The sequence below is a fragment of the Mastigoproctus giganteus genome, chromosome 4, assembly GCF_048544385.1.
Source record: "Mastigoproctus giganteus isolate SK-2022 chromosome 4, ASM4854438v1, whole genome shotgun sequence".
NCBI lineage: Eukaryota > Metazoa > Arthropoda > Arachnida > Uropygi > Thelyphonidae > Mastigoproctus > Mastigoproctus giganteus.
Window position 1 is genome coordinate 171,227,123 of NC_143578.1, and position 15,585 is coordinate 171,242,707.

General features: G+C 39.9%; 1 protein-coding gene across 13 annotated transcripts in view; it reads left to right on the forward strand.

The window, feature by feature from the left end:
• The window catches only part of LOC150087201 (bromodomain-containing protein 2-like), a 736,023-nt gene that overhangs the window by 74,624 nt on the left and 645,814 nt on the right, over positions 1-15,585 (forward strand). For all 13 annotated transcript variants that reach the window (XM_090373020.1, XM_090373014.1, XM_090373018.1 and 10 more), the window contains one exon: positions 15,303-15,449. In XM_090373020.1, coding sequence (XP_090229146.1) covers positions 15,303-15,449 — 147 coding nt within the window. The remainder of the gene's footprint in view (positions 1-15,302; positions 15,450-15,585) is intronic.

Sequence of the window (15,585 nt, forward strand, 5' to 3'; positions counted from 1 at the left end):
AACACTGCAGTTTCAGTACCACCCCGCTCTTATCACATGATCGGCAACTGTCGCTTCGCTCTGCTCATGTGATGATACAAGGCTGTATCATCATATGATGGCTGGGTGGTTAATGCCAAGGAATATGGAATGCTACTGCAACAGGATCTAAAAAAAAAAATAATCAAATGGGCCCAGAAATGGCAGTTTAACATTGACAATGCAAAAGCCTCAAAGTAATGTACCAACTGTGTGGTACTACACTAATTGTTCAGTCAGATATGAAGTACTCTTAGCAGTACAGACAGGCTGCCAGGAGAGGTCTATGACACATTTGTATGTGACACATGTTTGTGCATGCTTGGTTCCAAGGTAACAGCAAGTTTGTATGGAGGTTTGTCAGGAGCTGCGATGGATAATTACTGAAGGCTGTGAGATTCTGTTTATTTTTCATTCATTTTTGCATATATTTTTCGTTATTTATTAATGATATTGATGAAGGTATATATCAGGCATAATTAGAAAGGTTGGCACTGTGGTTAATTACAGTAATGATAATATGCTACTGCAACGAGATCTAGAAAAATTAGGTAGTTGGGCTGAGAAATGACAATTGATAAATGCAAAGTATTGCATATGGGTAGCAGTAATCTCAGATTAATGTTCCAGCTGTGTGGTACTACACTCAGGGTAGTGGAAAACGATAAAGACCTGGGGGATAATTGTGCAGTCAGATATTCTCTGAAATTCTCTGAGCAGTGCAGACAGGCTGCCTGGACAGCACACGTGGTTTTGCCAGTGATATACAGTAATTTTGCTGGCAGGGTTAAGGAGGTGAATTTTTTAATGCAATGGTCAGGCCACATCTTGAGTACTGCATACAGGTCTGGAGTCCTCATTTTAGGAAGGATGTAGAGTTGCTAGAAAGAGTACAGAGAAGGGCAACAAGATTGATGAGGAGAACAAAAGGGTGCTCTTACCAAGAAAGGCTTCAGTTCTGCATTTGCAGAAGAGACTGTGTTGCCTTTAGCCAGAAAGTGGTTGATTGCTGGAACAAACTTCCATCTGGTGTTATGGAATTTGATAGCTTAATCAAATTCAAGGAAGAAATAGACAAACTATTGGAGGGAATGGATAGGTGAAATGGGAAGTGTTTTTTGCGATGCTTTATAAGCTTGCTTGCTTGCTTTTCTTGCATCATTTGCCACTACTAATGCAAATTCATAGGATATGGAGGCTGCAGAATTTCTGTTGAATGAAACTTGTTAAAATGAGATCCTAATCATTTATCCTTTTATACATTGCTGGATGAATGGATGACAGATACAGCATCTTTACTGATTTTTATTTCTGAATATGGAGTATGCTCTTGAGCTGATGTTCATTGTTGAGTCTGCCAACCTCTTGTTTGTTGATTGTGGGTAAATTTTTTTTTGTGGGGCTTCCCATTTTTCATATTTTGATCTATGGCCCAAAAGGGTGCATGGCATCTAATTTTGATCTTCAAAATTAGAAACCTCATTTTGAAATTATCACTAGATATTCTAAGCCTCCAAATTTTATGAACCCCCCCCTCCACTCTCCATTTCTGTTCACTTTTCAAATTTGTAAGATGTACAGTTTCAGTTCAGTGATAATAGCTCATTCATGCTATTTCCAATAAATAGCATGAGTGACTTTATGATGTTCAACCCGAATGGCCCAAATCTGGTAGGCATTCCAATCTTATTTTCACATAGAGGCAAGAGACAACTTTTCCTAATGGTGTATTGCAGGGGTCAGGAGCCTTTTTAATACCAGGGGCAAATTGCAAATGCATAAGAATCTGTTGGGGGGGGGGGACATCTTTGCTGAGAAAAATAATCTTAAATTTGAAACTTAACTGCTTTAAATACCAAATAATAGTGAATATTATGCTTTAAATACCAAAGACATTACAGGTTTAATTTTAATGAAACTTTTAACGTACGCCTTAATGCGAATATTGGTTCTTCTTTCCTTTGAAAAGCTCAGAGATATTAGATGGCACTGATGATACAGCAATTCTTAGTTAGTTTGCAAGATTATCATCTGCAAGTCTAGCACACAAATGGTTCTTGGCTAAATTTAATATTGAGAAAACTGTTCACATCGGTAAGTGGTAGAAAACAGTGATGCAATTTTCAATCCATGATTCCTCAAAATTGGATATTTTTCAGTATCTACATAGCATTTATAAGATTCCAAAAAGGATACACTATTAAATTTGGATTTCAAAGTATTATCCAATTGTAAATGAATTAATTCTAGTTGCATGGAATCAGGAGCTTCATCTGGCACTACATCAAAAGGTGTTTTGCACATTTTTAATTTGATTTCATAATTCTTGAAATCTCTTTTGAAATTGATTGAAAAGATTGGAACATTGCAGCATGCTCCACTATCGATTCAGCTTTCAGTTAGCATTAGCATTAGTAGAGGCAAATGATGCAAGAAAGCAAGTTTATACAGCATCAGTAAAAAAAAAAAAAAAAAAACAACCCTCTATTTCACTTATACATTCGCTCCAAAAGTTTTTCAAATTCTTCCTTGAATTTATATAAGTTATCAATTTCCACAACAAAAGATGGAAGTTTGTTCCAGCAATCAATTACCCACTGGCTAAAGGCAAATTTCCGAACATCTATTCAACAACTATCTTTCCTCAATTTCAGTTTACGCCCCCTCAGGTTTGTAATCTGAGCAAGAGGAAGAATCCCATCGGCATTGAGCCTGCTCATTCACAGCCTTATACACCTCAATCAGATTGCAGTTGCCTAGTCTCCAGACGCTGCAATTTGCAGAACTTAAGAGCACCTCTTTGTTTCCCTCACCAGTCTTTTTACCCTTTCTGTACTCATTCTAGCAACTCTACATCTTTCCTAAAATGAGGCTTCCATACCTGTACGCAGTACTCAAGCCGTGACCTGACCATTGCCTTATACAAGGGGATAATCACCTCTTTATCCTGCTCGCAAAATTCCTGTATGTCATTGACAAGACCCCACGACCTGCTCTGGCAGCCTGTCTGTACTATTCAGAAAATTTCATATCTGACTGCACAATTACCCTCAGGTCCTTTTCATTCTCCACTACCCTGAGTGTAGTACCACCCAGTTTTGTAGTGCCACCCCAGAATCTCCAGCAACTTGCTCTCTAGGCTTTTTTTTTTTTTTAATGTAAACCCCAAACTCTAGAGCTATTAGAACCTATAGTACTTAGTACCGTGCTTGGGTTGGAGGTTGAGAAGGCAAAAGAAGATATTTGTTGACATTGGACTTGAACTTCTGTACACTGTAATTTTCAGGAAATACGTACGAAGGAAGGTTGTTCCAGAAAACGGCAGTTGAATGAATAAACGAGGAAGATGAAAAGTTGTATCTGCAGAAAAGGCATGCAGCAGAAACAGTACGTTATGAGACAGCGAGTGGAGAGACTCTGTTAGAGATGAATCATTAATTAACCCAACTGCCCTCTTCTGAATGGAATCAAGAAGCCTGAGAGAGGTTTTGGGGGCACCACCCCACATATGGGAACAATATTCCATGGTAGGGCAGATTTGCGATTTGTACAGAGTGAACAGCTGTTTGTAAGAAAAGTAACGCCGAGAGCAAAAGAGAAAACCAAGTTTTTTAGATGCAGAGGAAGCAATATTTGTAATGTGCTTGTGCCAAGAGAGATTAGAAGTCAGGGTAATCCCTAAAACAGATATATCATCTTGTCGAGAAATGGAGCGTCACCAAACATAAGCATAGGAGCAGAAGAATCCTTTTTGCAAGATCGAACACAAGACTGAGTTTTAGAAGGATTGAAATCAACTAAATTGTCTTTGCCCCACTGGAGAATTACTTGGAGATCAGCATTTAAGGAATCGTTAGTGGATATTTGAGAAGTTGAAGCTGATTGAGCAGGGAAGGTTTCTCAAAGTGGAAAGTGGAATGGAATGTGCTATCATCAGCAAAACTATGGATAGGATTTCCAGTCAATGGAAGAAGGTCATTAATATACAAGAGGAAAAGAGTGGGGGAAAGAACTGAATCTTGGGGGACACCAGCATTAGTGGAGAAGTTAGAAGACAGAGAGCCATCTACCATCACCCTCAGTGAGCGATCAGAGGGAAAACTGGATAACCAATTACAAAAAATAGTTGGCAAACCATAAGATGGAAGCTTGTTTATATGACTTTTACGCCAAACATGATCAAAAGCCTTTGAAATGTCAAGAGCAATTGCTTGTGTTTGACAGGTATCCAAAAAAATGTTAAAATGCTTGAAACCCATGCAACTCACAGTTGAAGCATTAAGTCAATGGTTCTCAAAGTGCTGTCTGGGGGAACCCCTGAGACCCTTTCAGGGGGTCAGCCAGGTCAAAACTATTTTCATAATAATACTAAGATGTTATACTAAGACTTTGGAGTCCTCAATAATTTTTAAAAGGGTAAAGGGGTAATGAGAACCAAAAAGTTTGAGAACTGCTGCATTAAGTAATCATAACTCCAGTCGTCTAACAAGTGAAGCAATTTTTAGATTCCTCGTTCGTAATTTGGAAAAACAAAATTCTATTTTAAGTAATAAGTTTTAAAGGAAATTAAACAGCAGCTTTTTATAATAAAGTGTTAAGTGTTTCTTATTAGATATTTAAGCAATCCAAATAAATTAAATGGCATTAATAAAGATGTTTTGCTATGGCAAATAAAAATGAAGTTATGTGATCTGCGAAATCGATAATGGAACAAATTTTCAAAGAAAAGTGTACTTCAATAGTAGTCTGAAACAGAAAATAATTCGTATCTGTAGAAGAGGCATGCAGGTTTTGGGGGCACCACCCCAGATGTGGGAACAATATTCCATGGCAGGGTGGATTTGCGATTTATACAGAGTGAGCAGCTGTTTGGAAGAAAAGTAACGCCGAGAGCTAAAGCAAAAACCAAGTTTTTTAGATGCAGAGGAAGCAATATTTGTAATGTGGTTGTGCCAAGAGAGATTAGAAGTCGGGGTAATCCCCAAAAGAGATATATCATTTTGCCTAGAAATCGGATTGTCACCAAAGATAAGCATAGGAGCAGAAGAATCCTTTTTGTGAAATATAAGACAAAACAGTTTTAGAAGGGTTGAAATCAACTAAGTTGTCTTTGCCCCACTGGAGAATTACTTGAAGATCAGCATTGAAGGAGTTGCTAACAGATTTTCGAGAAGTTGAACCTGATTGAACAGGACAAGGTTTCTCAAAATGGAAAGTGGAATGCAGTCTGCTATCGTCGGCAAAACTATGGATAGGATTTCCAGTCAATGGAAGAAGGTCATTAATATACAAGGGGAAAAGAACTGAACCTTGGAGGGACACCGACATTAGTGGAGAAGTTAGAAGACAGAGCCATCTACCATCACCCTCAGTGAGCGATCAGAGAGAAAACTGGATAAACAATTACAAAATATAGTTGGCAAACCATAAGATGGAAGCTTGTTTAGAAGACCTTTATGCCAAACACGATCGAAAGCCTTTCAGACGTCAATGGCAACTACTTGTGTTTCACTGAACCTTTCCATTGAACATAAGCCAGAATATCACCAGTGGATCAACACTGACTGAATCCACACTGGCGATCGTTGATCAGACGGAAAGTTTCTAGGTAGTTTAAGAGTTGGCAGTTAATTGATTTCTCCATTACTTTAGAAAGAGTAGAAGTAATTGCAATGGGACGATAATTGGATGGGAGGGATTTGTCACCCTTTTTAGGAACTGGCTGGATATGAGCAAATTTCCAAGCAGAAGGAGAAACACCTTTGGAATAAGAAAGTGAAAAAAGGCGGCAAAGAATAGGAGTAAGTTCAGGAGCACAGGTTTTGAGAACAAGTGGAGAAATACCATCGGGACCTGGAGCTTTCTTAGTATCAAGATTTATCAAAGTCCTTCTGACATCCTTTTGACGGAAGACCACTGGAGGCATTGAATGGAGTGCGTTGGGAATGGTTGGCGGTGTTTTACCAAGATCATTAATACGTGAGTTGGAAGGAAAATGCAATACTAGCATGTCAGCTTTATCCTTGGCTGTAGTGACAACAGAACTATCTGGAGGTGCCTCTGTAGCCAGGTGGGAAGGAGCAGCAGTGCGTAGCACACGCTTCTTGATTAGACCGGGGTTCGAGACCGTCACCACCAAATATGGAGGATGCGGAAAGGTCAGGAAATGACCACCGCATATCCCGGAGCAATATGGCCTTAGTTGCTAATGCTCCTAAAAACCAAATAACAAACAGAACCATCTAGTTTGGACAGAGGTGGGAGCAGAGAGGGGCAAAAGTTGCAGCCAATAGCTTTGGCAAGAGACCAAAATGCTCAGCTACCATTAGGGCAAGAAGCAAGTTTTCTACTCTTAGCCTGTTCAAAATTCGAGTTTGGACTGATTAATAACTGCTTTACATTTGTTGCAAGCTTTGGTGTAGGCAGAAAATGAAACGGAAGAATTAGAAACAAGCCAATTACGATATCCAACATTCTTCTCTTGAACAGCCTTAGCACATTTATTGGAAAACCAAGGTTTAGATAAAGGACGAGATTTTAAAGTGGAGTGTGGGATAAAGGATTCCATTCCTGCAAGAATAATTTCACTGACACGATCTGAGCAAACGTTGACATCAGAAGTTTTGAAACAGTAATCCGACCAAGGAAAAGAAGTCTCGTAGGTCATCCCATTTTGCATTCTTGTAATGCCAAACAACATGAGGTTGGGAATAGCCATGAGGTAAAGGTTCCATTGGAGAAGAGACAATCACCAAGTTGTGATCAGAAGTGCCTAAAGGACCACTCACTTCGACCGTGTACTTAAGGGTTGGCGCCTCCTTAGCCAGGTGGGCAGGAGCAGCAGTGTGTAGCACACGCTTCTTGATTAGACCGGGGTTTGAGCCCATGCCCACCAAATACGGAGGATGCAGCAAGGTCAGGGAATGACCACTGCATATCACCATAGCAATATGGCTTTAGTTGTTAATGCTCCTAAAAAACCAAATAACAAACAAACACTGAGCAATATGGCCTTAGTTGCTAATGCTCCTAAAAACCAAACAACAACAACAAACAAACAAACAAACAAACTTAGAAGTGTTGTTTGTGAGAAAAAGATCAAGCGTTTTGGCTATATGATTAGGATTGTCTGGTATTCTTGTAGGTAATTGAACAATCTATGCAAGCCTCAGCATCTCGACCAGCTGGGTCGGTGTGACTAGAAAACAGAAGCCAGCTGTAGTTGTGAACATTAAAATCACCAAGGAAAATTACCTCACTGTTAGGAAAGTTGGACTGGAGAAAGTCAAGTTGCAAAGAGAGGAAGTCAAAGAGCTCCAAGTGATTATTGGAGTTGGGAGAACGATAGACACAACAGATGAATTTGACACAATGAGGTAGAGAGATTTTAAGCCAGAGAAGATCAAAGAGAGGAGATTTCAAATTGCCAAGTCTCTGACAGGGAATATCAGAACAGACATATGCACAAGTACCACCTTTGAGGCGAAAGGAATCATACAGCGAATAATTTGGGCATCTGAGATGAGCAGTATTTGAATCAACCGATAACTGAGATTCTGTCAGAAAAAGTACATGGAGTTTTGCAGACTGCAAGTGGAAATGGACATCATTGAGATTAGAATTGAGACCACATATATTTGTTAAATGAATTAGAAAGTGCTTGGGAGGTTTAGATCTTTTCACAGATAAGCTAGCTCTATTAATTTGACAATCCATGGTGTATTCATTAGTAAGAAAAAGTCGGTGGGACATGCTGTATGAAGTAATGAAATTTTTGGATATGGCGTGCACATGGTAAGAATATACCCAGATCCTTGACGTAACGTGGCCTCGATATTGCTCCCCGCGCACGCACGCACGCACGCACGCACACACACACACTACTCGTACTCCCTCCAGTCAGTATCTGGCAGAGTAGAGGTAGCAAGATTATACACTAGCTGATCCAGAAGTCTCCTTGAGCATTACTGATAGGTTCGGTCCGGTGTACTAACTAGCGGCTGGCCTGCGAACACCGTTTTAGAGCTGTACCCTCGAAATGTAAGGAATATTGGATCTCGCAACGATGTTCATCTTAACCTAAAGTCATCAATCATACTGCATGATGGAGGAGATAGGGAAGGGTTGACCGGAACTTAGCTTTAGAGACTAAACATGGGTTCCCTCACTTCAATCCTCTAATAAACAAAGTGGTGGTATTGTACTGGTTGCAGGAGTCATCTACCAACTAGTAGTGCCTTGTAACACAGAGGGGTGGCATTCCTCCATGTTGTGTGGGCGCCACAACTCGACCCCTGCCTACATTGGTGAAGGTGAAAGCAGAGGTATTGGCTGTCACAGACCATCCAGACTTTGCCGAAATTGGGTACACTTGACTTGAGTGTCACCCAAATATCAGTTCCATCAGCGTTTTAGACTCCCAGGTAGCAAGGACATCTTATCTGGCATATCTGAGAGAATGTCTGTGACAACCTCAAAGACTGGTCATTCGAGCAGAAGCAGTGCAAGAATCACTTCCACCTCTTTTTGCGGCTACTGTTAATCTATTAGTCTGTGAATCCTCCCAAGCTGGCAGTTTTCAGACCCTCCTAACATTGCCTCGATAGCATTAGCAAATATTTTCTTGCATCCTTTCTATTTAAGTTCATTTCATCCCTGTAGAAGCAATCTCTCCCATACAGACCACACTTAGAAAAATTCTACCCCATAAGCCTTACACAATCTCTCAATGGCCGAATTGATTGTAAAGTATACTCCCTCCTATCATGTCTGAGCAGAATTTCAGACACTTTCAAATTTAACCAACTTGCGACATTTTTTTCAACTCTTACCTGTGCTTGTTGAGTAAATCTGCAGGTCTTCTGCACTTAAATGTCATGACTGCCAACCTGTACAGTGATATCACCTTTTGTGCCTTAAAAGATATCTACCCTACAACGTCATCAACTTTTGCAGCTGACAGAGAAAAAAAAAAGTAAACTGTAGCCATTATCAACCCACTGCAGGATGGAAGCCTCCTCCACAATTCATAATCAGGGAAATGGACCATAATCTGCTATGCTGGTCCAGTGTGGGTTGGCAGATTGACCATATTTAGCAGTCAGGGGCTTGAACTCTGGTTTACTCAAAGAGCATGTGCTACTGCACTCCTGCTCTGGCAGACATACATTGGTCCTATTCCACCTAACCTTTTTACACAATATATTTCCCGTGTCCCTGACAATTGGGTCACCAACAATAACTAGCTCCTGTGGGACCAGTGCATTCTGCCCTGAATATTGCCACTGTTGCCTAGTGCACAAGAGTGAGATCTGGCATTGAGTTGGGCAGCTGAGTTTGTGCCCCCCCCCCCCCATTTTAATTCCATGTGGACATCTACCCGACTCTTCAAACTCTCATAGCCGTCCATCAGAACTCTGAGTTGGTGTCTAATTTCTTCATATTCTCTGCACCTAGCACACATAGACATCCTCTATGGCTAGATCATGTCCTGTTCCAGAAAGTCTGCAAACATGTCACATTTTGCACATTTTTTTAGGCTGTGATGCATTGGAGAATCGCTCCCTTTAGTTCTCCCCTGAACCTCAGCACTCCAGCTACTTGTGCACGTTGCTTTGCTGCTCTAGTCTGGGGCATGATTTCTTTTTAAATAAAATTTTATTAACAATAAAAATTAATAAGTTCTGTCAGTATTGGAAAATGCACCATGCATTGTTTTTTCAGTTGAGTTACAAACAATTGAAGCATTGATCTAAAGCTCCTGATATTAACAAGAAGAGAGGTAATAAGCTGATTTGGCCTTTGTAATTTCAAATTTAGATCATTTAAGTAGCTAAGTAATATCGACCAAAAATGCCAAATCACATAACTACATTTGGTCCTCTAAATGGGGGGGCCTTTAATATCCACGAAGAGTTTCTCTTCATCTTTCAGCTTGTAGAAGCTCTTGAGCATGTGCCCTTTACTTAGCCAGCGAAATCCCTCGACGTGGGCACCTGTACGTGGTGAGGGGACCTTCCAGTGATGCTGCTGGGCTTCCAGATTAGCATCACTGGGATCTAATGCCCATACCCTGGTTCCAGGGTTACATCTTTGGAATCCGGCATGTGCAGCCGTGCGCCGTGACCCATGGAATACTTAAAGGGGATCCTGGTGGTTGAGGGGCCCAGCCTTAATACACCACTTTGGCCCCTGCTTCGAAAAGATGGGTGGTCCCGGACCGGCCCAACTGGGATCAATCGGCGGGTGGTTCTTACTGCTAGGGTCAACTGCGTTCCAATAAGTCTTCCTCCCTTTGGTCCTGTGACGGGATCAAGGCTTATTAGAAACGTGGGTATGGTGCTCCTAAGCTAACTTGGCGTCCCATTCGTGTACGCAGTACCTGCTTGTTCACGAGTGGGTGTACCCTCGTAGGGCTCTGTGGTGGGTGAGGTACTTAGGGCATTGGAAATTTTTATTTTACTCCTATGGGTATTATAAATTCAAATTCTTCTGTGGTCCCAACAAGGCCCCTACCTAATCGAGATGATGACACAGAAAACACCTCTGCAAAAAGAGCCAGGACTGAGGATACACCACCATCAGTGACACTGCTTTTCCTCATTCTCCATTCCACCAGAGAGCACAGTCAATTGGAAAGATGTCACCCTTCTTTATCCAGAAAGGATTAGAAGGGTTGGCAGGTTCACCAAAATCCGTTAAACGACTGCATTCTGGTGATCTTTTGGTTGAAGCTTCCATCACAAAAAAGTTGTAAAAATCTTGAACTCTACATTCATGGGGGGGGGGGAATACCTATCACCGCAACCCCCACAAAACTCTGAATTCTTCACGAGGTATTATATCGAGGTATTCTGAAGAAGAGATCTGCTCTGAATTAAAAGACCAAGGAGTGACAGCTGTCAAGAGAATATCGATACGGAAGGATGGGAATCTCGTCCCTACCCAAGTTCTTATCCTCACATTTAACACCCCACGGCCTCCAAGTTCCATCAAGGCAGCCTATCTAAACTGCCCAGTGAGGATTTATATCCCAAACCCACTGCGGTGTTTTAGATGCCAAAAATACGGCCATTCACACACATCTTGTCGTGGTAACCCTGCCTGTGCTCGATGTGGTGTTAAAGACCACAAGAGCAAGGAATGTTCAGCTCCAAAACCGATCTGTGTCAATTGCCAAGGAGAGCACCCCGCCTACTCTAGAGCATGCCAGCGATGGAAGGATGAAAAAGAAATCCAAAAACTGAAAACAGAGCTGAATATCTCCTACCCAGAGGCCAGAAAATGTATCCAACCAATAAATAGCGGGAAACCTTCATATGCCCAGAAGGTTTCTGCTAAGTGCACTATCGATACATGAACTGAGATGACTATACCACCAAGAGAGTCATTCATTCCGATTGCACGCTGTTTATTGAGTTCACAAAAGCCCACCAAAAAACACAATTAGCTGCCACTCCTATATCTGTACCTCCTAGTGCTCCACCACTACCAAAACCAACTGGTAAAGAAAAGCTAAAAAGTTCGGTAGAGCCATCTGTAACACCAGAAACAATGGATGTAGAGAATAAGGAGGTACCGGATGAATCAGTCTTGGAACTCTTTGCGGAGGAAGAAATGGACACGGGACAGTGTCCACACTTCCCCAAAAAAAGATAAATCCAAGACTGACAAACTGAAAAAAAAAGTAAGCCCTCAGCACTTCGGAAGCCGCCTGATGGACCCACCAAGCCAAAATAATGGCTAAATTCCTACAGTGAAATTGTCATGGATTCCAGGGAAATACTGATGACATCAAGGCCCTCCTGCAAAAGCACGAGCCAGTTTGCTTTTGCTTGCAGGAGACTTATCTAAAGGCAAATGATGATCCCACCATGCATAACATCACCATTTTTCGTAAGGACAGAATTTCAGATGGTCTTGCTCATCGAGGAGTGACTATCCTTGTAGGCAACCAGACCCCAGTCCAGGCCTTGGTACTTACAACCAGCATAGAGGCTGTTGCAATTCGCCTTACAGTTGGATTTCTATTAATCGTCTGTTCAATTTATTTGTCACCTGGGACTGACATCTCCTAGGAAGACCTTGATGATATTTTATCGCAGTTGCCTCCCCCTTTCTTACTTCTAGGGGATTTTAATGGACATAACACCCTGTGGAGTAGTGCTAGCATTAATGGAAGGGGACGAGTCATAGAGCATATGCTAAATGACAACGACCTCTCCCTTTTAAATGTGGGAACCAACACATTCTTCCACATGCCTACCCGTACGTTTTCTGCCATTGATCTTTCTATCTGCTCCCTTTCTCTACTCCCTTCACTCACTTGGGAAGTGAAGGAGAACCCATACGAAGTGATCACTTCCCTGTGATAACCTCGTTACACAGTGGGAGACCATGTCTTCCTTTCAGGTTACCACGGTGGAAGACTGATCAGGCTGACTGGACTGCCTTCCAACATCAGGCAAATTTTGACCTCAGTACCGTCAGTCAGGAGCCTATCAATGATGCACCCTACTGCGCATTTACCGTGCGCTTGTACAATCCAGACTAGATTACGGGTCCCTGGTATACATTTCGGCCAGAGACAGTGTACTTCGTTGGCTTGATCCTGTCCATCATCAGGCTCTCCGTATAGCTATTGAAGCATATCGAACATCTCCTGTCCAGAGCTTATACGTTGAAGCAAATGAACTACCATTATCGCTTCGACGTAAACAGTTGTCTCTAAAGTATGCTTTAAAACTGAAATCCCTGCCAGACCATCCTACGTGGCTATTCGTTTTTGAGCCACAATGGGAAAAGTTTTACAACACCCGTAAGATTGCCATTTGTCCTTTTGGTATTCGTCTCCAAGAGCTACTCAAAGAACTTAATATCAAGGTAGACAAGGTTGCCCAAAAACCAAAGCAACCCCTTCCACCCTGGCATGCTCATGTTCCAGCATGTGACTTGTCCCTTAGAAATTGGGGAAAGTTGGACACTCCATCATCTGTCTACCTGCAGCTTTATTCAGCACACCGAGCTGAACATTCTGACTTCGCGCCAGTTTACACAGACGGTTCGAAGTTGGAATCATATGTGGGATCTGCTGCTGTCTTTACAGACACCACTACATCAGAGCATTGGTGAATAAGACAGTGATATACTATTAACACATTAGATTCCAGTTGACAGTTCAATTCTTTCTTAATTAAAGCAACAAGTCCTTTTTGAGATTATAGAAGGTGCACCGTCCCTAACTACACGGCTCAGTTTTTAGTAGGATAAATCGAAACCACGTATTGCTGATTTGACTTCAGAAAAGAGATCTTCGCCTGTGGTATTCCGGTGCATCAATTTTAAGGCAAATAAATCTTGTAATTTTGCCATTATCCTACCTACAAATATAGCCAAATGTACCGTATTTGCTACATCTGTTGTCTCATCTACAGCTATGGAATAAAGCACAAATTCTAATGCTGCTTGTTTCAAGGATACTTGGATATTGCTAACCATGTCTTTTATATGGTTAGAAACTGTCCTCTGTGATAAACTGATATTTTCAACTATCTATTTTCAACTATACACTCTTTAACAACCTCTTGTTCGATGCGTGGTTTTAGTTTCTTTGCAATTAGCTCACACACTTCATAACTTGCTTGTGTTACGGATGTATTTTTGTGAATAATATGTCTTTTGAAAATAGTTTGCTGTTTGCATGAAGATTCTTTTAAACATGTTAGCTTGTCTAAATGCAGTCTCTTTCATTTTTTTTTTGTATTCATTATGCCTGGTCAAATAGTAGCATTCAAGATTGTAGTTTTTATAAACTGCAACTGATTCTTTACAAATGAGACACACTTTCCATTTACTCCCATGTAAAATTAATTATTTGTCCATTTTTCAAACAAAGAACTTTTGCTGCAACTCTTCTTCTTTTAATCATTGCAGAAAAGGGTTATTTTTATGCACTTTACAATATTGACTTAAATAGAACTAAGCAAATGAACCATAAATGTTGCCAGCATTCAAAATATTGCACTTAATTTGGAGTGATGTGTAATGACGCAACCGACAACCACCCAAAACTTAAATCAACACTCACTATCCATCACCAATAACATGACCTAATAAGATAGAGCCAATGCACACAAGCATGGTTTTTGGGGAGAAACAAATGCTAAATGCAAATTGGCTGTAATAATGGTGTGATTATTACATCATCAATTCATACGTATTCTGACATTTTGCTTAATGTCACAAGACAAGCATTACGGCTAACAGAAATTTGTTCATGGAGTGCTCAAAACAACTTATATTAAATGACTGTTTTGCCCTTAAAGCTTGTGTTGTTTTTTTTTTCATATATTGCATTTTAGAGGACTTCATCAGTCAGTGATTTCAAATTTGACTGGGGGTGAAATTTTGCCCGTGGCTGAAGGTACCCCACCCCTGGTGTATTGTAAAGCATTTGCAAATTGTAAATGTTTAAGTATAATTATGAAATGTAACATAGTGACTGGCATAAATACAAATAAAAAATTTAAAAGAATTAAACACTTTACTACACATTATTATGTAGTTTTAAGTAGTTTATTAAGTCCTTGAAGTAGATTTAAAATTTCATAAATAACCTGGAGTCAGGTGTTTAATTTTTTAAAATTTTTAGTTTTTATTTCATGTAACATAACATATATGAAAAATATCAAAAATGATCAATAGGAGGACTAATGTAGCTTGCAGAAATAAAGACAATGTACCTGATTTCATTGTTAGTGAAATTATTTAGTGAAATAATTTCACTAACAATGCAATTATTTAAATTGCATTATTAGTGAAACTATTTAGTGAAATTATTTTTGTAACCATTTTATGCTTGATTCTTATTATTGTAATCAATTTGTCCAGCTTCCACATTCTGTACTTGTAATGTAAATGCAATATAAGTTAATTTTTTTTTTTTTTTTTTTTTTTTAAATGTCGGTCAAAATTATTTAGGGAGAAAATTAAATTAAATTAAATTGGTAAGATAAGATATATTATCATAAATGCTAGGTTTTGAGAAAAAAAATTGTACGTAATCCAGGATGTGTGTATTCATGATTGTTTGAAATTCTCATGGCTGAGCATTTTCTGTGCTCAACATTGATAAAAAGTTAAGAACTCCCTCCTGTAAACTTTAGGTTAAGGTATGCTTGTAATATTTACTCAGATGATTATTGAATGTTTTAATGCAGTTTGAGAATTTTGGTGTTAATGTCTTTGTAATTAACCCAAGAAATGTATATTTTTTCCATTTCCAGGATTATCATAAAATTATTAAGCATCCAATGGACTTGGGAACAATTAAAAAAAGGCTGGAAAACTGCTGGTATTTTACAGCAAGCGAGTGTATTCAAGATTTCAATACAATGTTTATGAACTGCTATGTTTATAACAAACCTGGAGAGGTGAGAAATTATCTGTTGATTTTAGGAATTTAATTAAATTTTTTTGACATTCTTTATTTTTTATTTACTTTTTTAAATCATCAGTACTATGGAAAGATGAGATCTCCCTGGGGAGCTGACTACGATTAGTTCGTAT